The sequence below is a fragment of the Spea bombifrons genome, chromosome 4 (genome assembly GCF_027358695.1).
Source record: "Spea bombifrons isolate aSpeBom1 chromosome 4, aSpeBom1.2.pri, whole genome shotgun sequence".
NCBI classification, from domain to species: Eukaryota; Metazoa; Chordata; class Amphibia; order Anura; family Pelobatidae; genus Spea; species Spea bombifrons.
The window spans coordinates 106957294-106984195 of record NC_071090.1 but is presented as its reverse complement, the minus strand read 5'-3'; the positions used below and the strand labels follow the sequence as shown (position 1 = coordinate 106984195).

General features: G+C 42.2%; 2 protein-coding genes and 1 long non-coding RNA gene across 3 annotated transcripts in view; 1 reads left to right on the top strand and 2 right to left on the bottom strand.

Moving 5' to 3' along the window:
- Positions 1-12798, top strand: part of LOC128490839 (uncharacterized) — a 14657-nt gene extending 1859 nt beyond the window's left edge. The window contains exons 2-3 of the long non-coding RNA XR_008353979.1: positions 10862-11164; positions 12688-12798. This is a non-coding gene — a long non-coding RNA (uncharacterized LOC128490839). The remainder of the gene's footprint in view (positions 1-10861; positions 11165-12687) is intronic.
- Positions 6550-16866, bottom strand: LOC128490838 (mucin-3B-like). Its single transcript, XM_053462930.1, has 11 exons — positions 16204-16866; positions 14775-14873; positions 14136-14257; positions 13722-13780; positions 12733-12887; positions 12213-12269; positions 10640-10805; positions 9467-9628; positions 9088-9191; positions 8371-8450; positions 6550-7522 (listed from the first exon to the last, which is right to left on the bottom strand). Exons 1-11 carry the CDS (start codon positions 16496-16498, stop codon positions 7487-7489), a joined length of 1335 nt encoding a protein of 444 aa, XP_053318905.1. The 5' UTR covers positions 16499-16866; the 3' UTR covers positions 6550-7486.
- Positions 16518-26902, bottom strand: part of LOC128491560 (mucin-17-like) — a 24391-nt gene continuing 14006 nt past the window's right edge. The window contains exons 3-4 of the mRNA XM_053463879.1: positions 16691-26107; positions 16518-16547 (exon numbers count right to left, since the gene is read on the bottom strand). Of these exons, the coding sequence (XP_053319854.1) occupies positions 16518-16547; positions 16691-26107 (9447 nt within the window). The remainder of the gene's footprint in view (positions 16548-16690; positions 26108-26902) is intronic.

The window sequence follows — 26902 nt, the reverse complement described above, 5'->3', positions numbered from 1 at the left end:
AATCATACCTGGGAACTCTCCGGGTTTGACCCGGAGATTGGCGGGTGAGCGCTGCTCCTCCGGTTCTCCAGGTCAAGACCCGAATCCTCCGGGCCACGGGAGTGGGGTCTTTACCAGTGGCGGAACTACCGGGGTCGCAGGGGTCGCGACTGCGACCGGGCCCCGGCGGCAGGGGGGCCCAAGCCAAGGGAACGCCCGAAATCGGGCAGGGGCGTCCAACATGTGGCCCGCGGGCCAAATGCGGCCCGCGAGACCTCGAGGTGCGGCCCACGTAAGATCGGCAGCCAGGGCAACAGATCTTACGCGAGCCGCACCTCAAGCCCTGCTACTTACTTGTGGGAGGGTCTTCTGGTTTGCACAGAGGAAGCAGAGTTCACGTGACATCCTACTTCCTCTGTGCTTTAGCAGAGAAGGCAGAGGGAGGCCGCGCCCCCTGCTGAAGTCTGTGAGCGGCATCGAGGAGTTGCAGTGCAGGTAAGGGGGTGGGGAGGGTGTTTGAATGAGTGTGTGTGATTGAGGGAATGAATCTGTGAATGAATGATTATATGAATAAATGAGTGTGTGTGTGTGTGTGATAGCATGGATGTGTAAGTGCTGGAACCTAGGCATGATGGGACTGTGATTGCTGTTAGCAATCACACTCCTATCATGCCAAGTCAGCCAGTACATGCTGAAACCTGGCCAGCTGCCCCCCTTGTGTAGTGATGCTGCCAGCAGTATGGGGTCTGCACTTACAGCCACCCTGTACCAGCATGTACTGGCTGACTTGGCATGATAGGAGTGTGATTGCTAACAGCAATCACAGTCCCATAATGCCTAGGTTCCAGCATTTACTGGATGGATGTGTAAGTGCTGGAACCTAGGCATGATGGGACTGTGATTGCTGTTAGCAATCACACTCCTATCATGCCAAGTCAGCCAGTACATGCTGAAACCTGACTAGCTGCCCCCCTTGTGTATTGAGGCTGCCAGCAGTATGGGGTCTGTACATCACTTACAGCCACCCTGTACCAGCGTGTATTGGCTGACTTGGCATGATAGGAGTGTGATTGCTAACAGCAATCACAGTCCCATCATGCCTAGGTTCCAGCATTTACTGGATGGATGTGTAAGTGCTGGAACCTAGGCATGATGGGACTTTGACTACTGTTAGCAATCACACTCCTATCATGCCAAGTCAGCCAGTACATGCTGAAACCTAGCTAGCTGCCCCCCTTGTGTAGTGATGCTGCCAGCAGTATGGGGTCTGCACATCACTTACAGCCACCCTGTACCAGCATGTACTGGCTGACTTGGCATGATAGGAGTGTGATTGCTAACAGCAATCACAGCGAGCACAGTCCCATCATGCCTAGGTACCAGCATTTACTGGTTGCCTGGGTATGATAGGAGTGTGATTGCTGTTAGCAATCACACTCCTATCATGCCAAGTCATATTGCTAATTTTGTCCAATTGTGTGTTACCTACTTTTATTAAAAATGTGAGTTTTTATTATTATTTTTAAAGGTGGGGGTCATTTTCGGTTTTGGCTAAGTGAACCCTGAATGTTTTGGTCCAGAATTTTCATTTTAGTTCATCCCTAGAATAAATCTAGGGAATCCTGAATTTGTAGTCGCAAAACTTTCTAGGCCCAGAAATCAGTGAGAGGAATAGTAAAGGTTTTGTGTCATTTTACTTTATTTTAATCTGCATATTTTATTAAAGGCCATATTTTTTGTCACAGTGAAAAATGAGTGCGGCCCGCGCACGTATACAATTCTGATGAAGTGGCCCACTGCAGAAAAAACTTGGACACCCCTGGATTATGCCCTTTGTACATGCGCCCCTTTTTCTTTGATTTTTTTACAGATATGATTCAATATGTAAATTGAATTTGTTGAAAAAAAATTGTTGGGTAAAAATCATGTTTTTTTTGGGGGGGTGAGGGGGTGGGGGGTCCTTAACAGATTCTCGCACCCGGGCCCTGAGGCGTCTAGTTACGCCCCTGGTCTTTACACGCCCCGCTCTCAGCCCATTTTTCCCCTTTAAATGGGGGTGTTTCTGCTGCCATCAGCGCGCAGTCCTGGCCGCGTCCCGCAAGGGAAAGCTCCGGGTAACCAGGTATGCAGATAATATAGGATAGAATCTTATGTAATGGGATTGGGAGTACATCAGTCCACTAAAAAAGTCATCATACACGGGACGCCTGAAGTCGCAATTTAGTGCCACAAATCCTTTTTAATAAAATATGCAGAATAAAATATATTAAATAACACAAAACCTTTACTTTTCCTCTAACTGATTTCTGAGCCTAGAAACCACACCAGGACAGGCTCTGCCACACCGATACACAAACACACACACACCAGGACAGGCTCTGCCACACCGATACACAAACACACACACACCAGGACAGGCTCTGCCACACCGATACACAAACACACACACACACCAGAACCCCCCTTTTATATTTTTGCCCCTTGTGTATTAATGCCCCAGCCAGCCCCCCCTTTTTTGTATTGATTAATGTGTATCTCCCCCTTTGTGCACTTATACCCCCACACCCTTGTGTATTGATGCCCCCCCACTGCCATGTGTATTACCCCCAGCCACCCACCCCCTTTTTATATTGATTTTGTCAAAACCCAGACATACTCCCTTTTTGTGTTATTTAATTTTTAATGATGTCCCAAGGCAATTCCTCCCCCCTACTTTGAATATGGGTCCCCTTTCCTCTAACCCCTAACTATTTTTTAGGAAATACCTACATTTTTCACTGCTCTCCTCCAACATGACGATCCTCTCCCTGTCACCAAGGGGTGAGACAAAGAGCCTCACTGAGGCACTGCCACTGGGCGGCTGGTTTGAACATGCCAGCCGCACGATGGCCGCTTTGAATGTTGGTCTGCTGGCCCACAGAACGGAAATTTCACGGTGGGCCAGTCCGGCCCTCCATCCGGGGGCATGTCCCGGGACATAATTTGTCCGCGGACAGTGTCCTCAATCTGGGGACTTTCTTCGGAAACTGGGGACGTCTTGTCACACTAGCTCACAGAGTACTTATGTAGTTTTCTTTAGTTGGAGTGCCAGGGAGATTAAACACTTTTTCCGTGTTGGTCCTATAAAAGTAATCACCTTTGATGAAAGACTCCATCTCCTAATTGAATTTAGTGCGGAGTAGGACACTGTGTCCTAAAAGAGAGCCCCGTCAATCCCAAAAGTGTTCTTCGCCCTCGAACCTGTTCCCCACCTTGCATACCATGTGGTGGTTTCCTGGACCAATTTCAACAATGTCAGTCATGGTCTGGGCACATAACTGCCCATAACTGGGCAACACTTTTTATTTCGTCTTTTTTCCCCCCTAACGTGTCTATTATTTAAAAAAAATACTTTTATTAGCCTTATCCAAAGCATAGCAATGCAATATGTATCATTGATAGACAGTGGTTTTTTTCCATAATTTTCATTGTATTTGAAAATGATTCTTGCACTTTGTGATTATTGATGGGGATGACATGCTGGCCTTTTCACGTCTACCTTCCCTTGAAGACTTTAGTGGTTCCCCAAGAGACCTTGAAGGTCCGATCCTCCTGCTGACCCTTTGTGAAGCCCCTTTGTTGTCCCACAGATGTACCCGCCATTAAATTCTACTTTTGGAATGCCAATGTATGCAAAGATATCTTGTTCACTGATTATATATTTTCTGAAGATTGTCAATGCCACCAGCTAAAACTATAGGGTCAGAGGCTTAGACGTAAAGTCCAACCAATATATTGTACCAGTGGTTAACCCCCTGACTTCCATGGTCCAGTCTGACAATGTACTGGCAATGATATAATTATAATTATTATGCAATATTCTGCGTAATATAAACATTTATTATAGTTTTCTAAAGTATCAAAATCATTGTGTTATTTAAGTGCAAATACATTAATATATTTTAAAAATTAAATCTAATGCGCTCCAAAAAAAATGCGTAACCTGTAATTTAACCTGTTGGGCACAGGTGGGAATTTATTGCATCTTTTTTCCTTTATTATTAACTTAAATAAAGGTATGTATAGTAAGTATTTTTCCAGGGAAACAAATGTATGGAATTTAATACTTGTATAACTAAATGCAGCATTAGAATCCCCCTTCTTAACTTTAAAAAAAAAAAAAAAGTTTTTGCATGTGATAAAATAGAAAATTATCTTCTGTAGAAATCACTTTAAAAGAAAATGCACAATAAAATACAGCATACACTGCGTTGGAATCGCCCATTCACCCGTCGCAGCTATAGAAAAACAAAACAAACAAACAAACAAAATATATATTTATATTTAAAATCAATCCTGATAAATTTAAATCATGGTTGACATAAGTAAAGCTGGTAAATGTACAAAATATATGTCGTAGTTACAGAATTTGTGAAAATAAATTGTACTCCGTCTATGAATAAAGTGCTAATAATTATCTTTCCATTTTTAATACCTCCTCAATCATATAATTCTCACTGGGAATGAAAATGTAAATTTAAGGACCATTTGCTTGCATGCAATTTCACATTTTGGCCACTAGGGGGCTACAATAACCCACAAGCTAACTGGACCCTGCCTGAAATCCTCTACAGAATTGTCCTGATCATGACACTGGGGTTTCAAAGGGGTAGATGAGTATCTTTTGCCGGTATCCCATTGGCCGAAACCTATGAGAGCACCCCTGTTCTCAATTAAATATGCCCTTTGTGATAGATCTAACAAAAAAACAACTGATCTAACCGGATCTAACGAATATCTACCAAAATCCATTGAAAAATCTCAAAATTTCAGTTGAGGGGGGCAACCCGTATGTATACCCATCCCCCGCACACAAAATAGGATTGTGAATACCATCTCCTGTGTGATAAATCTAACGAAAAAAAACAGTTGATCTTACTGGATCTAACGAATATCTACCAAAATCCATTAAAAAAGTTCCAAATTTCAGTTGGGGGGGGGGCAACCCATGTGTATTGCCACCCCCCCCCCACAAAATAGTATTGTGAATACCGCCTGCTGCGTGATAGATCTAATGAAAAAAACCAGTTGATCTAACCGGATCTAACGAATATCTACCAAAATCCATAATTTTTTTTCCAAATTTCAGTTGAGGGGGGGGCAGCCCCCCCTCATTAAATATGCAATATCTCAGTAATTAGACTAGGTCTAACAAAAATTGTGTCTGATCAAACCTGATCTAACGCAGAGCTATGATAATCAGTAACAGTACGGGTTAGCCCCCCTGAAAAAGATTGTTAATATTGCCTATTTTAGAGTAGATCTAACGAAAAAAAACAGTTGATCAAACCTGATCGAATAAATGCAATGATCTTTTGTAAAAATTCTTAATATGGGGGTGCAAACTCGGGGGAGGTGTATAAACTGCTTTGTGTGCCCACTATGTAGGAGGGGAGAGTAGGTTCTCACCCTATTGAGAGTGTGCCTTGATGTGGCGGGTGAGCTTAATTATGCTTTGGCCAATTCATATAACCAAAACCTCTCATTTATATTATGTTTACATATTTGTTGCCAACTTTATTAGGGTGAGAAGCTGTCATGACCCTGGTAAGCAGGTCGGGTAGGAGCCCAGTAGCAGGGGATACAAGGCAGCACAGCAGCACAGGCAGAATACTTGAAAAGGTACTGTATTAATGAGGGTAACAGGAACAGCAAGTACAGGCAGTAAGTCTCTAGGCAGGAGGCCCACTGGCAGGGCAGACGGGTACGGATGCCCACTGGATGGGCAGACGGGTACGGTGGCCCACTGGCAGGGCAGACGGGTACGGAGGCCCACTGGCAAGGCAGACGGGTACGGAAGCACACTGTCAAGGCAGACGGGTACGGAGGCCCACTGGCAGGGCAGACGGGTACGTAGGCCCACTGGATGGGCAGACGGGTATGTAGGCCCACTGGATGGGCAGACGGGTACGGAGGCCCACTGGATGGGCAGACGGCAGGTAGCCCACTGGCGGGGCAGACGGCAGGTAGCCCACTGGCAGGGCAGGCGGCAGGATCGGGCACGGGATCAGGTACAGGCACGAGTTACAAGGCAAAAGCAGAGCGGTCCAAACACTAATGCAAAGGCCCTGACTGAAGGGCAGGGCAGGTCTCTTAAAGGCAGGGCTTCACTCAGGTAAAAAGGCTCAGCTGTACTTGGTTATCTGATTCTTAGCACTCCAGAGGGAGGAGGGTGGCCACTAGTGGTAGCAGATGGACATGACAGCAAAATAATTACGCATGGTCCGGGCTAGCAGGGTGGAATCCTGACAGAAGCGCAGGCAGTTTGTGTTTTTTGTATACATTGTACAGCCAACACACTGTATTTGCAGCACGCTCACACTGTTTGGTAGGCCTCGTATTATACATTTGTATTATTTGAGCCTGAGACTAGCTTAGCGCACCGACATTTTTTCTTTTCCCAATTTCAACAATGCCAGTCATGGTCTGGGCACATAACTGGCCATAACTTTTTATTATGTCTTTTTCCCCCCTAACGATGTACACGCCATGACTTTCTACTTTTGGAATACTAATAATTATTATGCAATATTCTGCGTAATATAAACATTTATTATAGTTTTCCAAAGTTTCAAAATTAGTTTTTCATCATGTTATTTTAGTGCAAATACATTCATATATTTTAAAAATTAAATCTAATGAAAGGGAGTTGCAGTCCAAAAAATGCAGAACCTGTAATTTAACCTGTTGGGCACAGGTTGGAATTTATTGGAAATTTATTGCACCTTTTTTGCTTTATTATTTAAACATATTCCTTGTATTTTGGTGTCATAACATTGAATAATTAGAAACTGTAATAAATAAAGACATTCATGTAATTAATTAAAGTTTTTTGCATGCGATAAAATATAAAATATCTTCTGTAGAAATCACTTTAAAAGAAAATGCACAATAAAATACAGTATACACTGCGTTGGAATCGCCCATTCACCCGTCGCAGCTATAGAAAAACAAAACAAACAAACAAAATATATATTTATATTTAAAATCAATCCTGATAAATTTAAATCATGGTTGACATAAGTAAAGCTGGTAAAATGTACAAAATAAATGTCATAGTTACAGGATTTGTGAAAATACATTGTACTCTATTAATAAAGTGCTTATAATCACCTTTCCATTTTTAATACCTCCTCAATCATATAATTGTCACTGGGAATGAAAATGTAAATTTAAGGACCATTTGCTTGCGTGCAATTTCACATTTTGGCCACTAGGGGGCTACAATAACCCACAAGCTAACTGGACCCTGCCTGAAATCCTCTACAGAATTGTCCTGATCATGACACTGGGGTTTCAAAGGGGTAGATGAGTATCTTTTGCCGGTATCCCATTGGCCGAAACCTATGAGAGCACCCCTGTTCCCAATTAAGTATGCCTTTTGGGGCCCAATGCTTCTGATTTTTCTGTAGGTCTCTTCTGTTTTCTGCCGGAAAGTGTCAAGAAACATGGAGGGTGTCAAGAAGGATTATATTTGGGAAACTTCAGGACGCTGTATCGTCATCTGGGAAAGATATGACAAAAAAACATTAGCATAATATAATAACATATTAACATAATATTAACATAAGGAGCCAGGGGGATTGGAGAAAGCGAGTCAATCGAATCAGATGGATATTTGCACAAAAAAAAGACTAGGAATAGAAACGTGACGTTTTGGTTTGACTTAAAACTTTTTATACCATTATCAGGGTCGACGATTAGATTCTGGGGGTCATAGAGGCCGGATATGACACCTTAATATTCTATACCGATCTCATCACATGTATAAGGGGAACTGACAACATTGCGGCTTTTGGTAAAACTAGGTTCATTGATATCTTGTACTTTTTGTTTCTCAATGAATGTAGTTGTTTTGGATTTACTTAGTTTAGAAAGCTGAGATCGGGGCCAGCATTACCTAATCGATTTACTGTCCCTTCTCCTCGCCCTAACCTTACAAAAGCTGCCTGAACCAATCAACAACAATCAGCAACTTACTAGCGGAGAGATAATGTGGAAAGAGGGTGGTAGCTGCCATGGTATACCCGTAATGGGTGTTTTGATGCATGTATGTGTACACACACAGTATATATACACATATTGCTTATTTTAATTTGTATACTCCATTTAGGTTGCTATTATTGATAATTTCACCAAGTCACCATTATCAGGGTCGACGACTAGATTCTGGGGGTCATACAGGTCACCTGTTTTGGAATACAAGTATGCGTACGGTCATCTAACGATACATTTCTTTAAGGAGACATTTGTTATTGCCGGTTTTTAAGATGCCCAAAGGAAAAGTGTAGGGAAGAAAAAGGTAGATGAGGAAGAAGAAGAAGGAAAGGGTAACATTGGTTCTGCACATACCTTGGTAGTTGTGTCTACTTTTTCTAGTCTGGGTTGGAAAGCTTCCTTACTTGATGAGTAACTATTTATTCTGCTCGAGCCTGTGCAGAGACACAAAAACAAGATAATTAAGAAAAAAGTGACAAATTATGACAATTTTCCCAATTTTTTCCATTATTTAGTTTTGGCACCCTAACCCTCTGTAAGTACTTTAATATGCTTTCTTTCAAAACAAAAAAAATAACGTAAAATTCGGACATTCTACAAAATCTTCATTTTTCCTCCATGATGCGAAATTTCTTTCCATTGATTGACGCCTTAAGCCGCCAATCAGTGGCAGGAAAATGCTCCCATTGAAATTAAGGGGATGATGACTTTACACATGAGCCCTGGATCTGAATTAAGTTGACTACGTCACCCGCGGGGAGATTTATTCGGGCCGTATGCATCTCCTGCAGGGCAGTTAGTGTGGGGGGGGGCAAATGCCTTTGAAGGGGGTTCTGCAGAATCCTCCCCATGCATTTACAAAATGGGCAACAACACAAAAATATAAAGAAGCCATGCCCCTATCATCTTATTTTATGTATTAAAGTGCATATGATGGCGGGGGTGTCCCTTGATTATCGTGGGATTTTTGATTTTATAATATACTACCAGCTATATAATTTATAACATTCCACGTATTCCACATAGCCCCCCCTCTTGTAGTAAAGTAGCAGTTTGGACTTTAGAACGTACCGTCTTCTCCAGCTCCTTCATTCTGGAAGGTAAATCCCTCAGATGAATTCCACTCTTCATTATCTTCGTACCAGACATCTCCCTGATTACTGAAAAAATCATCCCTGCGTGCATAACGAACGACAGCGAGTAAATAAAAAATATATACATTATTACATATATATATAATACAATGACTCTTGGTGAGAAGGTTAAGATATCGCACAGCTTCATGAGAAAACCAAAAATGATTGACATTTAGATAAAACCAGTAATAATAACTCATTTTAATATTAGTGTTGATAGCCTCCATAGATTAAATAGACCAGTTGAGGAAATCTTAGAGTTGTAGATTATAAAGTAGGCCCAGTAAAGGATTAACCACGAGACGGGGTCTTACGATTTCTCGTGTTGCTTTGCTCTGTATAAGAACACGGCCACAATGATGATGACAATGAAGAAGACGGCGGTGGCAGCTCCAATGCCCCCCAATAATCCGGCCTTTAACACTCGTCCTCTGCACTGCGGCTTCATATACATATAGATGTCCGTGTCCGGGCAACTATGGAGAAAAACAGCAATAAATCCAACTACAAATGAATGCTGGAACCCAAAAAAATCATAAATTACATTATCAATATTAATATTATTTAATTTAAATTGTTTTTTTTTAAAAAAGTTATTCAGGTTACTATTTTCCAATTCAGATGCCCAGCAAAGGCCGTATTTTTTCTTTCTCATAAAGAAAATATTTCAAATTGGAATTCTAAATTCCAGAGAAAAACAACTTTGCGCCGCCTTCCTTCACCAAAATATGTGCGGAGGACGCTTTTTTTTTAAAAAAATTTTTTATATCTGTTCCATACAGTGATTGTCTGTCCCGGAATTTATTCATACGCGGGATCCCAATAGAAGTTCCAGGAAAAGGTCCCGTGACTATTAGTGAACCCACGAATATTAAAATCCTTTGCAAATGTAAAAATAGTAATAAAGTGACCAATTACCGCGGCTATAGATAAGGGGGTAACCCTCTAGACACCGAGAAGAAAAACGATGGTAGAGCTACGGTCAAGATATCCGTAAAACGTGACTTTTAATTAGTATTGATATAAAAGAGCTTTAATAAATAAATATATATATATATAAATATATATGTGCAAACAGGGAAAAGAAAAAATGTCGGTGCGCTATAAATATATATGTGTTTGTGTTAAATCTCATCTGCTGTGGGGCATCCAACCTTTAGAGTCTTTCCGTTGGATAAGACTCAATCGGCCCATCTAGTCTGTCCTTTTTTCCTTCTCTATAAGCTCAAACCGTAATAATCATTCATTGGTCTCGTCTTAGGTTCAAGATAGCTCTATGCCTATAACATGCATGACAACCTCTACGGCGTCTGCAGGGAGGCTCTTCCACCTATCTACTACTCTCTCAGTAAAGTAACTTCCTGGCATGACATTTCTCCTCCTTTGAAACAGACTTCCCTTTGGTACTTGGTTAAATCCCCATATTATCTGTCATTTACTTTTTCTTAAAAGTGGCTCATTTTAGACCAAAACATCCGGATACTCACTAGCACTGCGCGCCTTCATCTTTCAGAATTTGACAGGTACCAGTACTACAGTTTACATAATTTCTGGAGCTTGGATCGCAGTCAGACACGCATATTAGACCATCTGCCGTGATCACAGGGGTGTAAAATTCTTTGAAGCCAAGCTCAAATCTTTCACGGCATTGTTCTGAAAAACACAAGACAAAAATGGTTTCAATTTTTCATTCGCTTTGGTTTTACTAGAACCAGCTGTGAGCGAAGAAAGAAGAACCAGAGCAGCGGGGGTACCAGATAGTTGAGATTAGTGTCTGTTGCCCTTGAGCAACTACTTTTAGAGAACTATGCGTACCCTTCAACACCCTTTCTTGCCCAAAGCCTCCACAGTGCTTGGGGTTATTGTCTCTATAGGCAGCGCATTCTAGAGCTTTACAGCCCTTACTGTGAAGAAGCAGAAAAGCACGAAGAACAAGAGGTCCTCTGACACCGGAGGAGCGAAGGTTTCACACACAACAAAGGAAGAGATTCTTCACAGTGAGGGCAATAAAGGTACAGAATCCACTGCCGAGAGGGAAGGTTCTATCAGATACAATGGATGTCTTCAAAAAGAGTAAAAACAGAACAGAACGGGCCATAAACAATAGAATAAACATTAATATTTTAGAGCTTCTTGATCCAAGGAGAAATCTAATTGCCTTTTGGAGTCAAGAAGGATTTTCCCATCTAAGTGGCAAAATCTGAAAGAATAGCTGAATTGTTGCTTTTTTTGCCTACTTCTGGATCAAAAGCAGAAAGGAAGAGTTAGAAGGGTTGACCTTGATGCACTTACTATAGGCCTTTTAACATAAATGACTATGTTACTAAGTCCACCTTTGTTTTAGATGGAACCATGGCTGCTCTAATCTTAATAAGTGTCCTCTCGTTGTCTGCTCTGTATGTAGTGTGACGCTTTCACCCACAATAACCCTTTAAGGACCTTGAATGTATTTGTACATCGTGATGAGGTCACTCCCTAGGTGCCTCTACAGCAAATAAAAACACTTTAGCCAACTGATCCCCATAGCTAAAATCCCACACTCACTCGATTCATATTAAACTTCATGTAGGTAGGGTTTCTTTTCAAATGTATCATTTTTTTGCAAAGCTGTCCACCCCACAGGAGAGTGATATGCACGGACCTCTCTGAATATATTTTTAAACCATTTAATCCCATTCACCCCAATGGGCAGGTTGTGGGCTGTCAGGTGCTTAGATGTCCGTCAAGGGCATTTTATCCCCCCAATCCCACCAGACACAAAATGGGGTAACAGGGCTTTAATTGGCAGCTACATCCCCACCACCCAACCTACCACCAGGGGTTAGGGAAGAACTTGTCTTGTATAGTCAGTTAAGCGAACTCTTAATGAATAGAACCATGAGGCTCCGTCGCCATATGGAAAAGAGCTCAACGAAGCGTCTTTTAGAATGGATGTAGAGGACTTCCTTCTGATACAGTACAATGAAATACTTGCTCGCCAGACGCAGGTCACTGGTCTCACCCATTAGTTAAAATCCAGGGAAAATGTTTGGCACATAATCAGGACAGTGTGGGACTTACCCGCTTCAGACTTTGGAGGCTTTGGCTCTACAGATGGGTTACTGATACACAAACTAGCTGTAAGGATAGAAGGAGAAAGGAGGTTACTTCAGCAACAGAACGATAAACTTTGACCAAATGGCTTCATCTATACATCAAGTAATTGTAACAGTGCCCCTAGGGTGCCTGCCTATCACGATGTTACATTAAATGGGAATCCAACCCAACATTATAAGGTAAAGCCTCTGGTCAAAGGAGCCATGGGCAACTCTATATATATATATATATTTTCCCATACTGGGGTGCATTGAGATCCTGATTCCTTTCAAGGAGTTATCCAGAATTTGTTTTTACATTTTTACACACACAAGCAGATGTCGGTAAGGTCCAGCCGACCAAAAATCATGTCCATTCGTGTAGAGGAGATAAAAGACAAGAAAACAAATTTTCTTTAATGAAATAGTAAAGCTCTTCCTGATATTTCTCCTCCACGCAGAGCTCTATAAGGACACCACGTGGCGTATAAAATATTAATACGTACAATTGCCCCCGGTTGTGCAGTTATCCACTTGAGCGAGTTGTTCCAGCTGTAACTCAACATTGTTGAGTATCTCATCATACTGTACAGTCAGAGACACGTTTTCCTTAAATTCAGCCTCTACAATCACATCATGGTCCACTATGATACTTCCCGGTCTGTGAGAAACATACAAAAACACGATAAACCATATCTTCTTTGGGGTCCTGTCTCATCGAATTTGGGTCTGTCTCGGCATAAAGATACGGCCTATGCACAGCGCGTTACACTGTGCACAGGCCGCATTGGGTTTTAATCTGTGTATGTCTCAGACGCACACATCCTAAAGGCTTGTAAATGAGCTCTAGGCTACCCATTATCTATACTGGGTGGCCTAGAGCTCAATGGTGCAGGGTCACACAGAGGACCCCGCCCCCTTTAGTCTCCGCCCTCTTTGTATTGGGATCGAGGAAGGAAATGTTGGTGAGTATGGATAAACTGGTCACAAGGGTATATTGAACAGTTCCAAGAGAATCATTGGGTCTTCACGTGTCCCGGTCTGGCATAGTAACCTTAATCATGGCCATTTTTCCGCTCCCTTGATTTTGGCGCGTGCCAATAATGGTGGGGGCAACTTTGTCGAGCCAGTCTTACACCTGTATATAGGTCCCTATATAAGTTTGAATTATATTTCACCTTTAGGCTTAAGTGGGGTCTTCTTAAGCCGAAGCATACCACCCGATATTTCAAATGTCCATAGAGGGACACTTTTATTTTAGGGTTATGGGGCTTTACCAGCATTGGAGCATTGGAGTTCAGAGGAGAGCAACTAAAATGGTGAACGGTTTCCAGGATACAAATTATCAGGAGGAACGTTTATTTCAAAGAAGGAGAAATGTTAAAACAAGAGGTCATAATATAAAGAGGCTTAGATGCATTATGAAGAAGTTTTACTCCGCTGAGTAATGTGTAAGTGTATGGATCAAGAGAGACAATTCATTAAAAGACCCTACCTCACAGATTTGATCGTAACATCTTTGTATCCGGGGATATTTCCATAAACTGACTCCATCTGCACACAAAACAGAATGGATGGATTGTGGATCAAATGGACTTTCATGTTGGATTTAACAGCAGCAGAAGGACAATATAACTTATCTGACACTTTGGCAGCGCCCCAGTTCTGTGAATACTTTAATAAGCATTAAAGATGAAGATCAGCGGCTGCCCTAGTGTAATACTGATACAAGGACCCCTCCAAAATAGTTATATATATCTATATATTGGGAAGTATGATAGAATGACATCACCGGCCCATGGTCCCCACTGCACGCGAGTAAAGCAGGACTGTTGGGAAATATGATAGAATGACATCATGCATGCTAGGTGGAACTTTGAAAATACACGTGTCATGATCAACATCTTACCTCCTTCTTGAAATCGATCTCAAATATCTGGTATTCTTTAGATGCGGGATCCTTGTATTCGTCAATAAATTCTTTATTAGTGATTTTGAGTTCAACTTGCACTGTGGTGTCAACAGTCTTTCCTGAATCAAGAAATACAAAAAGAAGTAAGGATGGAAGCGGCATTAAAGAGATAAACTCTAGGCTCACTGATACATTGTCGTGCCCCAAAACTTCCTAAATGAGCGGACTCAGAGGCTCATCAACTATTATCCAGGAGCAGGCTCCCCTGAGCTCTCCCTCTTCTGGGGGAGCAGCTTCATGATTGGCTGGGGCTCACCACAAAAGGGGCATTGGTTAGACGCGTGAGAGGCGGGGCTAGCCCAATTTCATGGGCTTGAATTGGGAGGAGAATTGGGCAGGGAGTGGGTGTGGCTAAATGCTGCTCGATGGCCATAGAGAAAGAAGACCCGAGCAAGTAAAGCTTGACCCATAAAGTCCCCAGCTATGTGTATGAGTTTCCAGACTGTAATGGGATTTATAATGACAAACATGAATAAAGAAAAATAAAAGTTGTTGTTAAGTGCCGTCGAATTCTGTGTTCTAAAATATTATAGAAGCCATAACTGGAAAGGCATCAGAGAAGATGGTCATACGTACCGATTTCAACTCTGTCTAGGATGAATTCACAGCTTGGCCCATAAAATTCATCAAGGCAAAGACATTTATTTCCATCATAGGTACCTCCGTTTTTGCAAACTGCGAACCAAAGACATATCACACTTTGCATAAGGTATTATTATTATTATTATTATTATTACTATTATTATTTTTATTATAGCATTGTATTATTAAAGACATGAACACACTGTAAATATATGATCAGCGATACGATAGAACGATACGTTAGAACTTAGATTTGACTCAAAATTGAATTTGTCCACAAGACTTGTTGAGGTGCTGTTGGGCTTGATGTCAGATTTACATTAAGGAGCATGGGAAAAAGTCAATTTTGGTCCAATTTGGTAAAAGACGGTGAGCATGCAAGGGTAGAGCCCTATTCTTCTTCTGTACCTGTATATCGTAATATATATGTTAACTATTCATTCTAATGGCATTGTCAGTGCTGGGCTGTGGATGACTAGGTGTCTCTGACAATTTATGGACGTGGCTGTATATGTGCGGCCACAGTGTGCTGCCAAGCATTAACCCGACGGCTGTACACTGCAGCACCTGATAATATACTTACCACCAGCCAGCTCCAGAGATGGTTTGGCAAACACTGCAGGCAGAGGTCTATTCAGAACCCCATGCAAATGATTACCAAGCTCTCCCATTGGTTTCCGTGGTAGCGCTTTCGCTACCACTGCTGCTTCAAAGGCAGGAAATGTCGGAAGAGGCCAAAGAGGAGTAAAGGGGGGGGGGAATAGGCTGCTTAGTATAGGTTAACTAGCAGAAATAACACATGGTAGTCAGGGGAGGGCAGCAAAAAACATTTTATTTAATTTTGTACACCCCCTGCTGTCGGAGTGGTTAAGTCCCGCTGCTCTCTTCCTCTCCCTCAAGCTGGTCCCCTACCCTTCACTCTGGCAGTTGCTCCTTCACAGTCACACAGTCCCTGCCTAGGCACAGATACAGTTTGCAGGCTGCAGACACAAGGTAGTTTATTTCACACATGTATCACAGCTAGGGTTAGTTAATGTCTTATTTTGGTTCCAATCCTTTATGTTCATTCTTCAACTACCCTCTAACCTAACATTTGCCTCCAACCAGGAAACCCCTCTACTGAGCCAAGAAAGGTAGAAAATTGGGAGGCGTTATTGGGGTGGGATATTTTTCCCCCCGCTTGGAATATGCCCTGCGGACATACATGGTAAGTGCTCTATTTTATTTATTTCATTTTAAAGAATGCATACTGAAGAACTCATATGCATTCCTCTTTAATGGGAGTGTAAGGCACAGTAAAGCCCATCATCCTGTATCTAACGCTCGAATTGACTCAGTTGTCCATTACTATTAACCCAGAATTTTAGATTTATGCATGTACTACTTCCATACAACAGATTACAAATAGTCTGCAGGAACTTACCATTTGCTGTTGTAGATTGTGTACTCATTGTTGATGTAGGAATGGTTGAGGCTGTGCTTGGTAAAATAGTAGTTGAAGGTGTTGAGGTTGTAGTTTGTGAAGTTGTGGTTTGCATAGCTGTGGTTGGTATAGTGGATGTGGTTGTTTTTGGAGTAGTGCTTAGGACAGAAGTGGTTGTGGTTAGAAGAGAGGTTCTGGCTGTAGAAATAATTGTGGATGACACATGACTTGATTCAGTGGTCTTTAATGTAGACACCGTGATAGTCTGTGGTGTAGTAGTTACTTGACTGCTCATAGGAGTAGTACTGGATGAGTTAAGAGGTGAAGTAGTAATAGACAATGTGCTTTTTTCAGATGTACTGATTTCATGAGTTAAAAATGTTGTTTTTCCATATGTTGTAGTCTTAGCCACATTTGTTGTTTCATCTGATGTAGATAGTGGCTCAGTAACACCTATGGAAATTGTGGTGTCCACATTTGTAGATACTTCTGAAAGGGTTTCTTGAGGTTCGGTTGTAATATCCTTTGTCGTAGTGATTTCCTGTGTTATTGTTGTGCTATCTGCAGCTGTTGTTGTCTCACTTGCACTTGTTCTTTCATCTACTGTGGTGCCTTCTGTAAGGCTGATGACTGTTGTAGTTTCTACATTTGCAGTTGAGGGGTTTTGGGTGGTTTGGGAATCAATAATTGTAGTTGTTTCATCCACCAGTGTGCTGGATTGCGGTGCTGTAGTGCTATCAGATATAGTTGTAAATTGCTCTATTGTAGTGACCTCAGGTTTAGTAGTGGTTGCTTCACTTGTTGTTGTCCCTGCTATTTGTGTTGTTGTTTCTCCTACAGATGTCTCAGAGGTGACTCCTACGGATGTTGTATCTTGCAGTCCTGATGATGTCAAAGGTTCTGCAGATGATGTTTCTGCAGGTGTCGTGGATCCTTCTGAAATGGTGGTAATTTCTTGAGGTTCGGTTGTGATATCCTTTGTCGTAGTGATTTCCTGCGTTACTGTTGTACTATCTGCAGCTGTTGTTGTCTCACTTGAATTTGTTGTTTTACCTACTGTGGTTCCTTCTGTAAGGCTGATGACTGTTGTAGTTTCTACAATTGCAGTTGAGGGTTTTTGGGTGGTTTGGGAATCAATAATTGTAGTTGTTTCATCCACCAGTGTACTGGATTGCGGTGCTGTAGTGCTATCAGATGTAGTTGTTAATTGCTGTATTGTAGTGGCCTCAGGTATAGTAGTGGTTGCTTCACTTGTTGTTGCTACTATTTGTGTTGTTGTTTCTCCTACAGTTGTCTCATAGGTGACTCCTGCGGTTGTTGTATCTTGCAGTCCTGATGAAGTCAAAGGTTCTGCAGATGATGTTTCTGCAGGTGTCGTGGATCCTTCTGAAATGGTGGTAATTTCTTGAGGTTCGGTTCTAATATCCTTTGTTGTAGTGATTTCCTGCGTTACTGTTGTGCCATCTGCAGCAGTTGTTGTCTCACTTGCACTTGTTGTTTCACCTACTGTGGTTCCTTCTGTAAGGCTTATGGCTGTTGTAGTTTCTACATTTGCAGTTGAGGGTTTTTGGGTGGTTTGGAAATCAGTAACTGTAATTGTTTCATCTACCAGTGTGCTGGATTGCGGTGCTGTAGTGCTATCAGATGTAGTTGTAAATTGCTCAATTGTAGTGGCCTCAGGTTTAGTAGTGGTTGCTTCACTTGTTGTTGTCCCTACTATTTGTGTTGTTGTTTCTCCTACAGTTGTCTCATAGGTGACTCCTACGGTTGTTGTATCTTGCAGTCCTGATGATGTCAAAGGTTCTGCAGATGATGTTTCTGCAGATGTTGTGGATCCTTCTGAAACAGTTGTAATTTCTTGAGGTTCGGTTCTAATATCCTTTGTCGTAGTGATTTCCTGCGTTACTGTTGTGCCATCTGCAGCAGTTGTTGTCTCACTTGCACTTGTTGTTTCACTTACTGTGGTTCCTTCTGTAAGGCTGATGACTGTTGTAGTTTCTACATTTGCAGATGAGGGTTTTTGGGTGGTTTGGGAATCAATAACTGTAGTTGTTTCATCCACCAGTGTGCTGGATTGTGTTGCTGTAGTGCTATCAGATATAGTTGTAAATTGCTGTATTGTAGTGGCCTCAGATTTAGTAGTGGTTGCTTGACTTGTTGTTGTTTCTACTATTTGTGTTGTTGTTTCTCCTACAGTTGTCTCATAGGTGACTCCTACGGTTGTTGTATCTTGCAGTCCTGATGATGTCAAAGGTTCTGCAGATGATGTTTCTGCAGGTGTCGTGGATCCTTCTGAAATGGTGGTACTTTCTTGAGGTTCAGTTGTGATATCCTTTGTCGTAGTGATTTCCTGCGTTACTGTTGTACTATCTGCAGCTGTTGTTGTCTCACTTGCACTTGTTGTTTCACTTACTGTGGTTCCTTCTGTAAGGCTGATGACTGTTGTAGTTTCTACATTTGCAGTTGAGGGTTTTTGGGTGGTTTGGGAATCAATAACTGTAGTTGTTTCATCCACCAGTGTGCTGGATTGCGGTGTTGTAGTGCTATCAGATGTCGTTGTAAATTGCTCTATTGTAGTGGCCTCAGATTTAGTAGTGGTTGCTTCACTTGTTGTTGTTTCTACTATTTGTGTTGTTGTTTCTCCTACAGTTGTCTCATAGGTGACTCCTGCGGTTGTTGTATCTTGCAGTCCTGATGAAGTCAAAGGTTCTGCAGATGATGTTTCCTCAGGTGTCGTGGATCCTTCTGAAATGGTGGTAATTTCTTGAGGTTCGGTTGTGATATCCTTTGTCGTAGTGATTTCCTGCGTTACTGTTGTGCTATCTGCAGCTGTTGTTGTCTCACTTGCACTTGTTGTTTCACTTACTGTGGTTCCTTCTGTAAGGCTGATGACTGTTGTAGTTTCTACATTTGCAGTTGAGGGTTTTTGGGTGGTTTGGGAATCAATAACTGTAGTTGTTTCATCTACCAGTGTGCTGGATTGCGGTGCTGCAGTGCCATCAGGTGTAGTTGTAAATAGCTCAATTGTAGTGGCCTCAGGTTTAGTAGTTGTTGCTTCACTTGTTGTTGTCCCTGCTATTTGTGTTGTTGTTTCTCCTACAGTTGTCTCATAGGTGACTCCTACGGTTGTTGTATCTTGCAGTCCTGATGATGTCAAAGGTTCTGCAGATGATGTTTCCGCAGGTGTCGTGGATCCTTCTGATATGGTGGTAATTTCTTGAGGTTCGGTTGTGATATCCTTTGTTGTAGTGAATTCCTGCGTTACTGTTGTGCTATCTGCAGCTGTTGTTGTCTCACTTGAACTTGTTGTTTCACCTGCTGTGGTTCCTTCTGTAAGGCTTATGACTGTTGTAGTTTCTACATTTGCAGTTGAGGGTTTTTGGGTGGTTTGGGAATCAATAACTGTAGTTGTTTCATCTACCAGTGTGCTGGATTGCTGTGCTGTGGTGCCATCAGGTGTAGTTGTAAATAGCTCAATTGTAGTGACCTCAGGTTTAGTAGTGGTTGGTTCACTTGTTGTTGTCCCTGCTATTTGTGTTGTTGTTTCTCCTACAGTTGTCTCATAAGTGACTCCTGCGGTTGTTGTATCTTGCAGTCCTGATGAAGTCAAAGGTTCTGCAGATGATGTTTCTGCAGGTGTCGTGGATCCTTCTGAAATGGTGGTAATTTCTTGAGGTTCGGTTGTAATATCCTTTGTCGTAGTGATTTCCTGCGTTACTGTTGTACTATCTGCAGCTGTTGTTGTCTCACTTGCACTTGTTGTTTCACCTACTGTGGTTCCTTCTGTAAGGCTTATGGCTGTTGTAGTTTCTACATTTGCAGTTGAGGGTTTTTGGGTGGTTTGGGAATCAATAACTGTAGTTGTTTCATCTACCAGTGTGCTGGATTGCGGTGCTGTAGTGCCATCAGGTGTAGTTGTAAATAGCTCAATTGTAGTGACCTCAGGTTTAGTAGTGGTTGCTTCACTTGTTGTTGTTCCTACTATTTGTGTTGTTGTTTCTCCTACAGTTGTCTCATAGGTGACTCCTACGGTTGTTGTATCTTGCAGTCCTGATGATGTCAAAGGTTCTGCAGATGATGTTTCCGCAGGTGTCGTGGATCCTTCTGATATGGTGGTACTTTCTTGAGGTTCGGTTGTGATATCCTTTGTTGTAGTGATTTCCTGCGTTACTGTTGTGCTATCTGCAGCTGTTGTTGTCTCACTTGCACTTGTTGTTTCACTTACTGTGGTGCCTTCTGTAAGGCTGATGACTGTTGTAGTTTCTACATTTGCAGTTGAGGGTTTTTGGGTGGTTTGGGAATCAATAACTGTAGTTGTTTCATCTACCAGTGTGCTGGATTGCGGTGCTGTAGTGCCATCAGGTGTAGTTGTAAATAGCTCAATTGTAGTGGCCTCAGGTTTAGTAGTGGTTGCTTCACTTGTTGTTGTCCCTACTATTTGTGTTGTTGTTTCTCCTACAGTTGTCTCATAGGTGACTCCTACGGTTGTTGTATCTTGCAGTCCTGATGATGTCAAAGGTTCTGCAGATGATGTTTCTGCAGATGTTGTGGATCCTTCTGAAACAGTTGTACTTTCTTGAGGTTCGGTTGTGATATCCTTTGTCGTAATGATTTCTTGCGTTACTGTTGTGCTATCTGCAGCAGTTGTTGTCTCACTTACACTTGTTGTTTGCCCTACTGTAGTTCCTTCTGTAAGGCTGATGACAGTTGTAGTTTCTACAATTGCAGTTGAGGGGTTTTGGGTGGTTTGGGAATCAATAATTGTAGTTGTTTCATCCACCAGTGTGCTGGATTGCGGTGCTGTAGTGCTATCAGATGTAGTTGTAAATTGCTCTATTGTAGTGGCCTCAGGTATAGTAGTGGTTGCTTCACTTGTTGTTGCTACTATTTCTGCTGTTGTTTCTCCTACAGTTGTCTCATAGGTGACTCCTGCGGTTGTTGTATCTTGCAGTCCTGATGAAGTCAAAGGTTCTGCAGATGATGTTTCTGCAGGTGTCGTGGATCCTTCTGAAATGGTGGTAATTTCTTGAGGTTCGGTTTGGGAATCAATAACTGTAGTTGTTTCATCTACCAGTGTGCTGGATTGCGGTGCTGTAGTGCCATCAGGTGTAGTTGTAAATAGCTCAATTGTAGTGACCTCAGGTTTAGTAGTGGTTGCTTCACTTGTTGTTGTTCCTACTATTTGTGTTGTTGTTTCTCCTACAGTTGTCTTATAGGTGACTCCTACGGTTGTTGTATCTTGCAGTCCTGATGATGTCAAAGGTTCTGCAGATGATGTTTCCGCAGGTGTCGTGGATCCTTCTGATATGGTGGTACTTTCTTGAGGTTCGGTTGTGATATCCTTTGTCGTAGTGATTTCCTGCGTTACTGTTGTACTCTCTGCAGCTGTTGTTGTCTCACTTGCACTTGTTGTTTCACCTACTGTGGTTCCTTCTGTAAGGCTTATGACTGTTGTAGTTTCTACATTTGCAGTTGAGGGTTTTTGGGTGGTTTGGGAATCAATAATTGTAGTTGTTTCATCCACCAGTGTGCTGGATTGCGGTGTTGTAGTGCTATCAGATGTCGTTGTAAATTGCTCTATTGTAGTGACCTCAGGTTTAGTAGTCATTGGTTCACTTGTTGTTGTTCCTACTATTTGTGTTGTTTCTCCTACAGTTGTCTCATAGGTGACTCCTACGGTTGTTGTATCTTGCAGTCCTGATGATGTCAAAGGTTCTGCAGATGATGTTTCCGCAGGTGTCGTGGATCCTTCTGATATGGTGGTACTTTCTTGAGGTTCGGTTGTGATATCCTTTGTTGTAGTGATTTCCTGCGTTACTGTTGTGCTATCTGCAGCTGTTGTTGTCTCACTTGCACTTGTTGTTTCACTTACTGTGGTTCCTTCTGTAAGGCTGATGACTGTTGTAGTTTCTACATTTGCAGTTGAGGGTTTTTGGGTGGTTTGGGAATCAATAACTGTAGTTGTTTCATCTACCAGTGTGCTGGATTGCGGTGCTGTAGTGCCATCAGGTGTAGTTGTAAATAGCTCAATTGTAGTGGCCTCAGGTTTAGTAGTGGTTGCTTCACTTGTTGTTGTCCCTGCTATTTGTGTTGTTGTTTCTCCTACAGTTGTCTCATAGGTGACTCCTACGGTTGTTGTATCTTGCAGTCCTGATGATGTCAAAGGTTCTGCAGATGATGTTTCTGCAGATGTTGTGGATCCTTTTGAAACAGTTGTACTTTCTTGAGGTTCGGTTGTGATATCCTTTGTCGTAGTGATTTCCTGCGTTACTGTTGTGCTATCTGCAGCAGTTGTTGTCTCACTTACACTTGTTGTTTGCCCTACTGTGGTTCCTTCTGTAAGGCTGATGACAGTTGTAGTTTCTACAATTGCAGTTGAGGGGTTTTGGGTGGTTTGGGAATCAATAATTGTAGTTGTTTCATCCACCAGTGTGCTGGATTGCGGTGCTGTAGTGGTATCAGATGTAGTTGTAAATTGCTCTATTGTAGTGGCCTCAGGTATAGTAGTGGTTGCTTCACTTGTTGTTGCTACTATTTCTGTTGTTGTTTCTCCTACAGTTGTCTCATAGGTGACTCCTGCGGTTGTTGTATCTTGCAGTCCTGATGAAGTCAAAGGTTCTGCAGATGATGTTTCTGCAGGTGTCGTGGATCCTTCTGAAATGGTGGTAATTTCTTGAGGTTCGGTTGTAATATCCTTTGTCGGAGTGATTTCCTGCGTTACTGTTGTGCCATCTGCAGCTGTTGTTGTCTCACTTGCACTTGTTGTTTCACCTACTGTGGTTCCTTCTGTAAGGCTTATGACTGTTGTAGTTTCTACATTTGAAGTTGAGGGTTTTTGGGTGGTTTGGGAATCAGTAACTGTAGTTGTTTCATCCACCAGTGTGCTGGATTGCGGTGCTGTAGTGCTATCAGATATAGTTGTAAATTGCTCTATTGTAGTGGCCTCAGATTTAGTAGTGGTTGCTTCACTTGTTGTTGTTTCTACTATTTGTGTTGTTGTTTCTCCTACAGTTGTCTCATAGGTGACTCCTGCGGTTGTTGTATCTTGCAGTCCTGATGAAGTCAAAGGTTCTGCAGATGATGTTTCTGCAGGTGTCGTGGATCCTTCTGAAATGGTGGTAATTTCTTGAGGTTCGGTTGTGATATCCTTTGTTGTAGTGATTTCCTGCGTTACTGTTGTGCTATCTGCAGCTGTTGTTGTCTCACTTACACTTGTTGTTTCACCTACTGTGGTTCCTTCTGTAAGGCTTATGACTGTTGTAGTTTCTACATTTGCAGTTGAGGGTTTTTGGGTTCCTTCTGTAAGGCTAATGACTGTTGTAGTTTCTACATTTGCAGTTGAGGGTTTTTGGGTGGTTTGGGAATCAATAATTGTAGTTGTTTCATCCACCAGTGTGCTGGATTGCGGTGTTGTAGTGCTATCAGATGTCGTTGTAAATTGCTCTATTGTAGTGACCTCAGGTTTAGTAGTGGTTGGTTCACTTGTTGTTGTTCCTACTATTTGTGTTGTTGTTTCTCCTACAGTTGTCTCATAGGTGACTCCTACGGTTGTTGTATCTTGCAGTCCTGATGATGTCAAAGGTTCTGCAGATGATGTTTCTGCAGGTGTCGTGGATCCTTCTGAAATGGTGGTACTTTCTTGATGTTCGGTTGTGATATCCTTTGTCGTAGTGATTTCCTGCGTTACTGTTGTACTATCTGCAGCTGTTGTTGTCTCACTTGCACTTGTTGTTTCACCTACTGTGGTTTCTTCTGTAAGGCTGATGACTGTTGTAGTTTCTACATTTGCAGTTGAGGGTTTTTGGGTGGTTTGGGATTCAATAACTGTAGTTGTTTCATCTACCAGTGTGCTGGATTGCGGTGCTGCAGTGCTATCAGATGTCGTTGTAAATAGCTCAATTGTAGTGGCCTCAGGTTTAGTAGTGGTTGCTTCACTTGTTGTTGTCCCTGCTATTTGTGTTGTTGTTTCTCCTACAGTTGTCTCATAGGTGACTCCTACGGTTGTTGTATCTTGCAGTCCTGATGATGTCAAAGGTTCTGCAGATGATGTTTCTGCAGGTGTCGTGGATCCTTCTGAAATGGTGGTAATTTCTTGAGGTTCGGTTGTGATATCCTTTGTCGTAGTGATTTCCTGCGTTACTGTTGTACTATCTGCAGCTGTTGTTGTCTCACTTGCACTTGTTGTTTCACCTACTGTGGTTCCTTCTGTAAGGCTTATGACTGTTGTAGTTTCTACATTTGCAGTTGAGGGTTTTTGGGTGGTTTGGGAATCAATAATTGTAGTTGTTTCATCCACCAGTGTGCTGGATTGCGGTGTTGTAGTGCTATCAGATGTCGTTGTAAATTGCTCTATTGTAGTGACCTCAGGTTTAGTAGTGGTTGGTTCACTTGTTGTTGTTCCTACTATTTGTGTTGTTGTTTCTCCGACAGTTGTCTCATAGGTGACTCCTACGGTTGTTGTATCTTGCAGTCCTGATGATGTCAAAGGTTCTGCAGATGATGTTTCCTCAGGTGTCGTGGATCCTTCTGATATGGTGGAACTTTCTTGAGGTTCGGTTGTGATATCCTTTGTTGTAGTGATTTCCTGCGTTACTGTTGTGCTATCTGCAGCTGTTGTTGTCTCACTTGCACTTGTTGTTTCACTTACTGTGGTTCCTTCTGTAAGGCTGATGACTGTTGTAGTTTCTACATTTGCAGTTGAGGGTTTTTGGGTGGTTTGGGAATCAATAACTGTAGTTGTTTCATCTACCAGTGTGCTGGATTGCGGTGCTGCAGTGCCATCAGGTGTAGTTGTAAATAGCTCAATTGTAGTGGCCTCAGGTTTAGTAGTGGTTGCTTCACTTGTTGTTGTCCCTGCTATTTGTGTTGTTGTTTCTCCTACAGTTGTCTCATAGGTGACTCCTACGGTCGTTGTATCTTGCAGTCCTGATGATGTCAAAGGTTCTGCAGATGATGTTTCCGCAGGTGTCGTGGATCCTTCTGATATGGTGGTAATTTCTTGAGGTTCGGTTGTGATATCCTTTGTTGTAGTGAATTCCTGCGTTACTGTTGTGCTATCTGCAGCTGTTGTTGTCTCACTTGCACTTGTTGTTTCCCCTACTGTGGTTCCTTCTGTAAGGCTGATGACTGTTGTAGTTTCTACATTTGCAGTTGAGGGTTTTTGGGTGGTTTGGGAATCAATAACTGTAGTTGTTTCATCTACCAGTGTGCTGGATTGCGGTGCTGTGGTGCCATCAGGTGTAGTTGTAAATAGCTCAATTGTAGTGACCTCAGGTTTAGTAGTGGTTGGTTCACTTGTTGTTGTCCCTGCTATTTGTGTTGTTGTTTCTCCTACAGTTGTCTCATAAGTGACTCCTGCGGTTGTTGTATCTTGCAGTCCTGATGAAGTCAAAGGTTCTGCAGATGATGTTTCTGCAGGTGTCGTGGATCCTTCTGAAATGGTGGTAATTTCTTGAGGTTCGGTTGTAATATCCTTTGTCGTAGTGATTTCCTGCGTTACTGTTGTACTATCTGCAGCTGTTGTTGTCTCACTTGCACTTGTTGTTTCACCTACTGTGGTTCCTTCTGTAAGGCTTATGGCTGTTGTTGTTTCTACATTTGCAGTTGAGGGTTTTTGGGTGGTTTGGGAATCAATAACTGTAGTTGTTTCATCTACCAGTGTGCTGGATTGCGGTGCTGTAGTGCCATCAGGTGTAGTTGTAAATAGCTCAATTGTAGTGACCTCAGGTTTAGTAGTGGTTGCTTCACTTGTTGTTGTTCCTACTATTTGTGTTGTTGTTTCTCCTACAGTTGTCTTATAGGTGACTCCTACGGTTGTTGTATCTTGCAGTCCTGATGATGTCAAAGGTTCTGCAGATGATGTTTCCGCAGGTGTCGTGGATCCTTCTGATATGGTGGTACTTTCCTGAGGTTCGGTTGTGATATCCTTTGTCGTAGTGATTTCCTGCGTTACTGTTGTACTCTCTGCAGCTGTTGTTGTCTCACTTGCACTTGTTGTTTCACCTACTGTGGTTCATTCTGTAAGGCTTATGACTGTTGTAGTTTCTACATTTGCAGTTGAGGGTTTTTGGGTGGTTTGGGAATCAATAATTGTAGTTGTTTCATCCACCAGTGTGCTGGATTGCGGTGTTGTAGTCCTATCAGATGTCGTTGTAAATTGCTCTATTGTAGTGACCTCAGGTTTAGTAGTGGTTGGTTCACTTGTTGTTGTTCCTACTATTTGTGTTGTTGTTTCTCCTACAGTTGTCTCATAGGTGACTCCTACGGTTGTTGTATCTTGCAGTCCTGATGATGTCAAAGGTTCTGCAGATGATGTTTCTGCAGGTGTCGTGGATCCTTCTGAAATGGTGGTACTTTCTTGAGGTTCGGTTGTGATATCCTTTGTCGTAGTGATTTCCTGCGTTACTGTTGTGCTATCTGCAGCTGTTGTTGTCTCACTTGCACTTGTTGTTTCACCTACTGTGGTTTCTTCTGTAAGGCTGATGACTGTTGTAGTTTCTACATTTGCAGTTGAGGGTTTTTGGGTGGTTTGGGAATCAGTAACTGTAGTTGTTTCATCCACCAGTGTGCTGGATTGTGTTGCTGTAGTGCTATCAGATATAGTTGTAAATTGCTCTATTGTAGTGGCCTCAGATTTAGTAGTGGTTGCTTCACTTGTTGTTGTTTCTACTATTTGTGTTGTTGTTTCTCCTACAGTTGT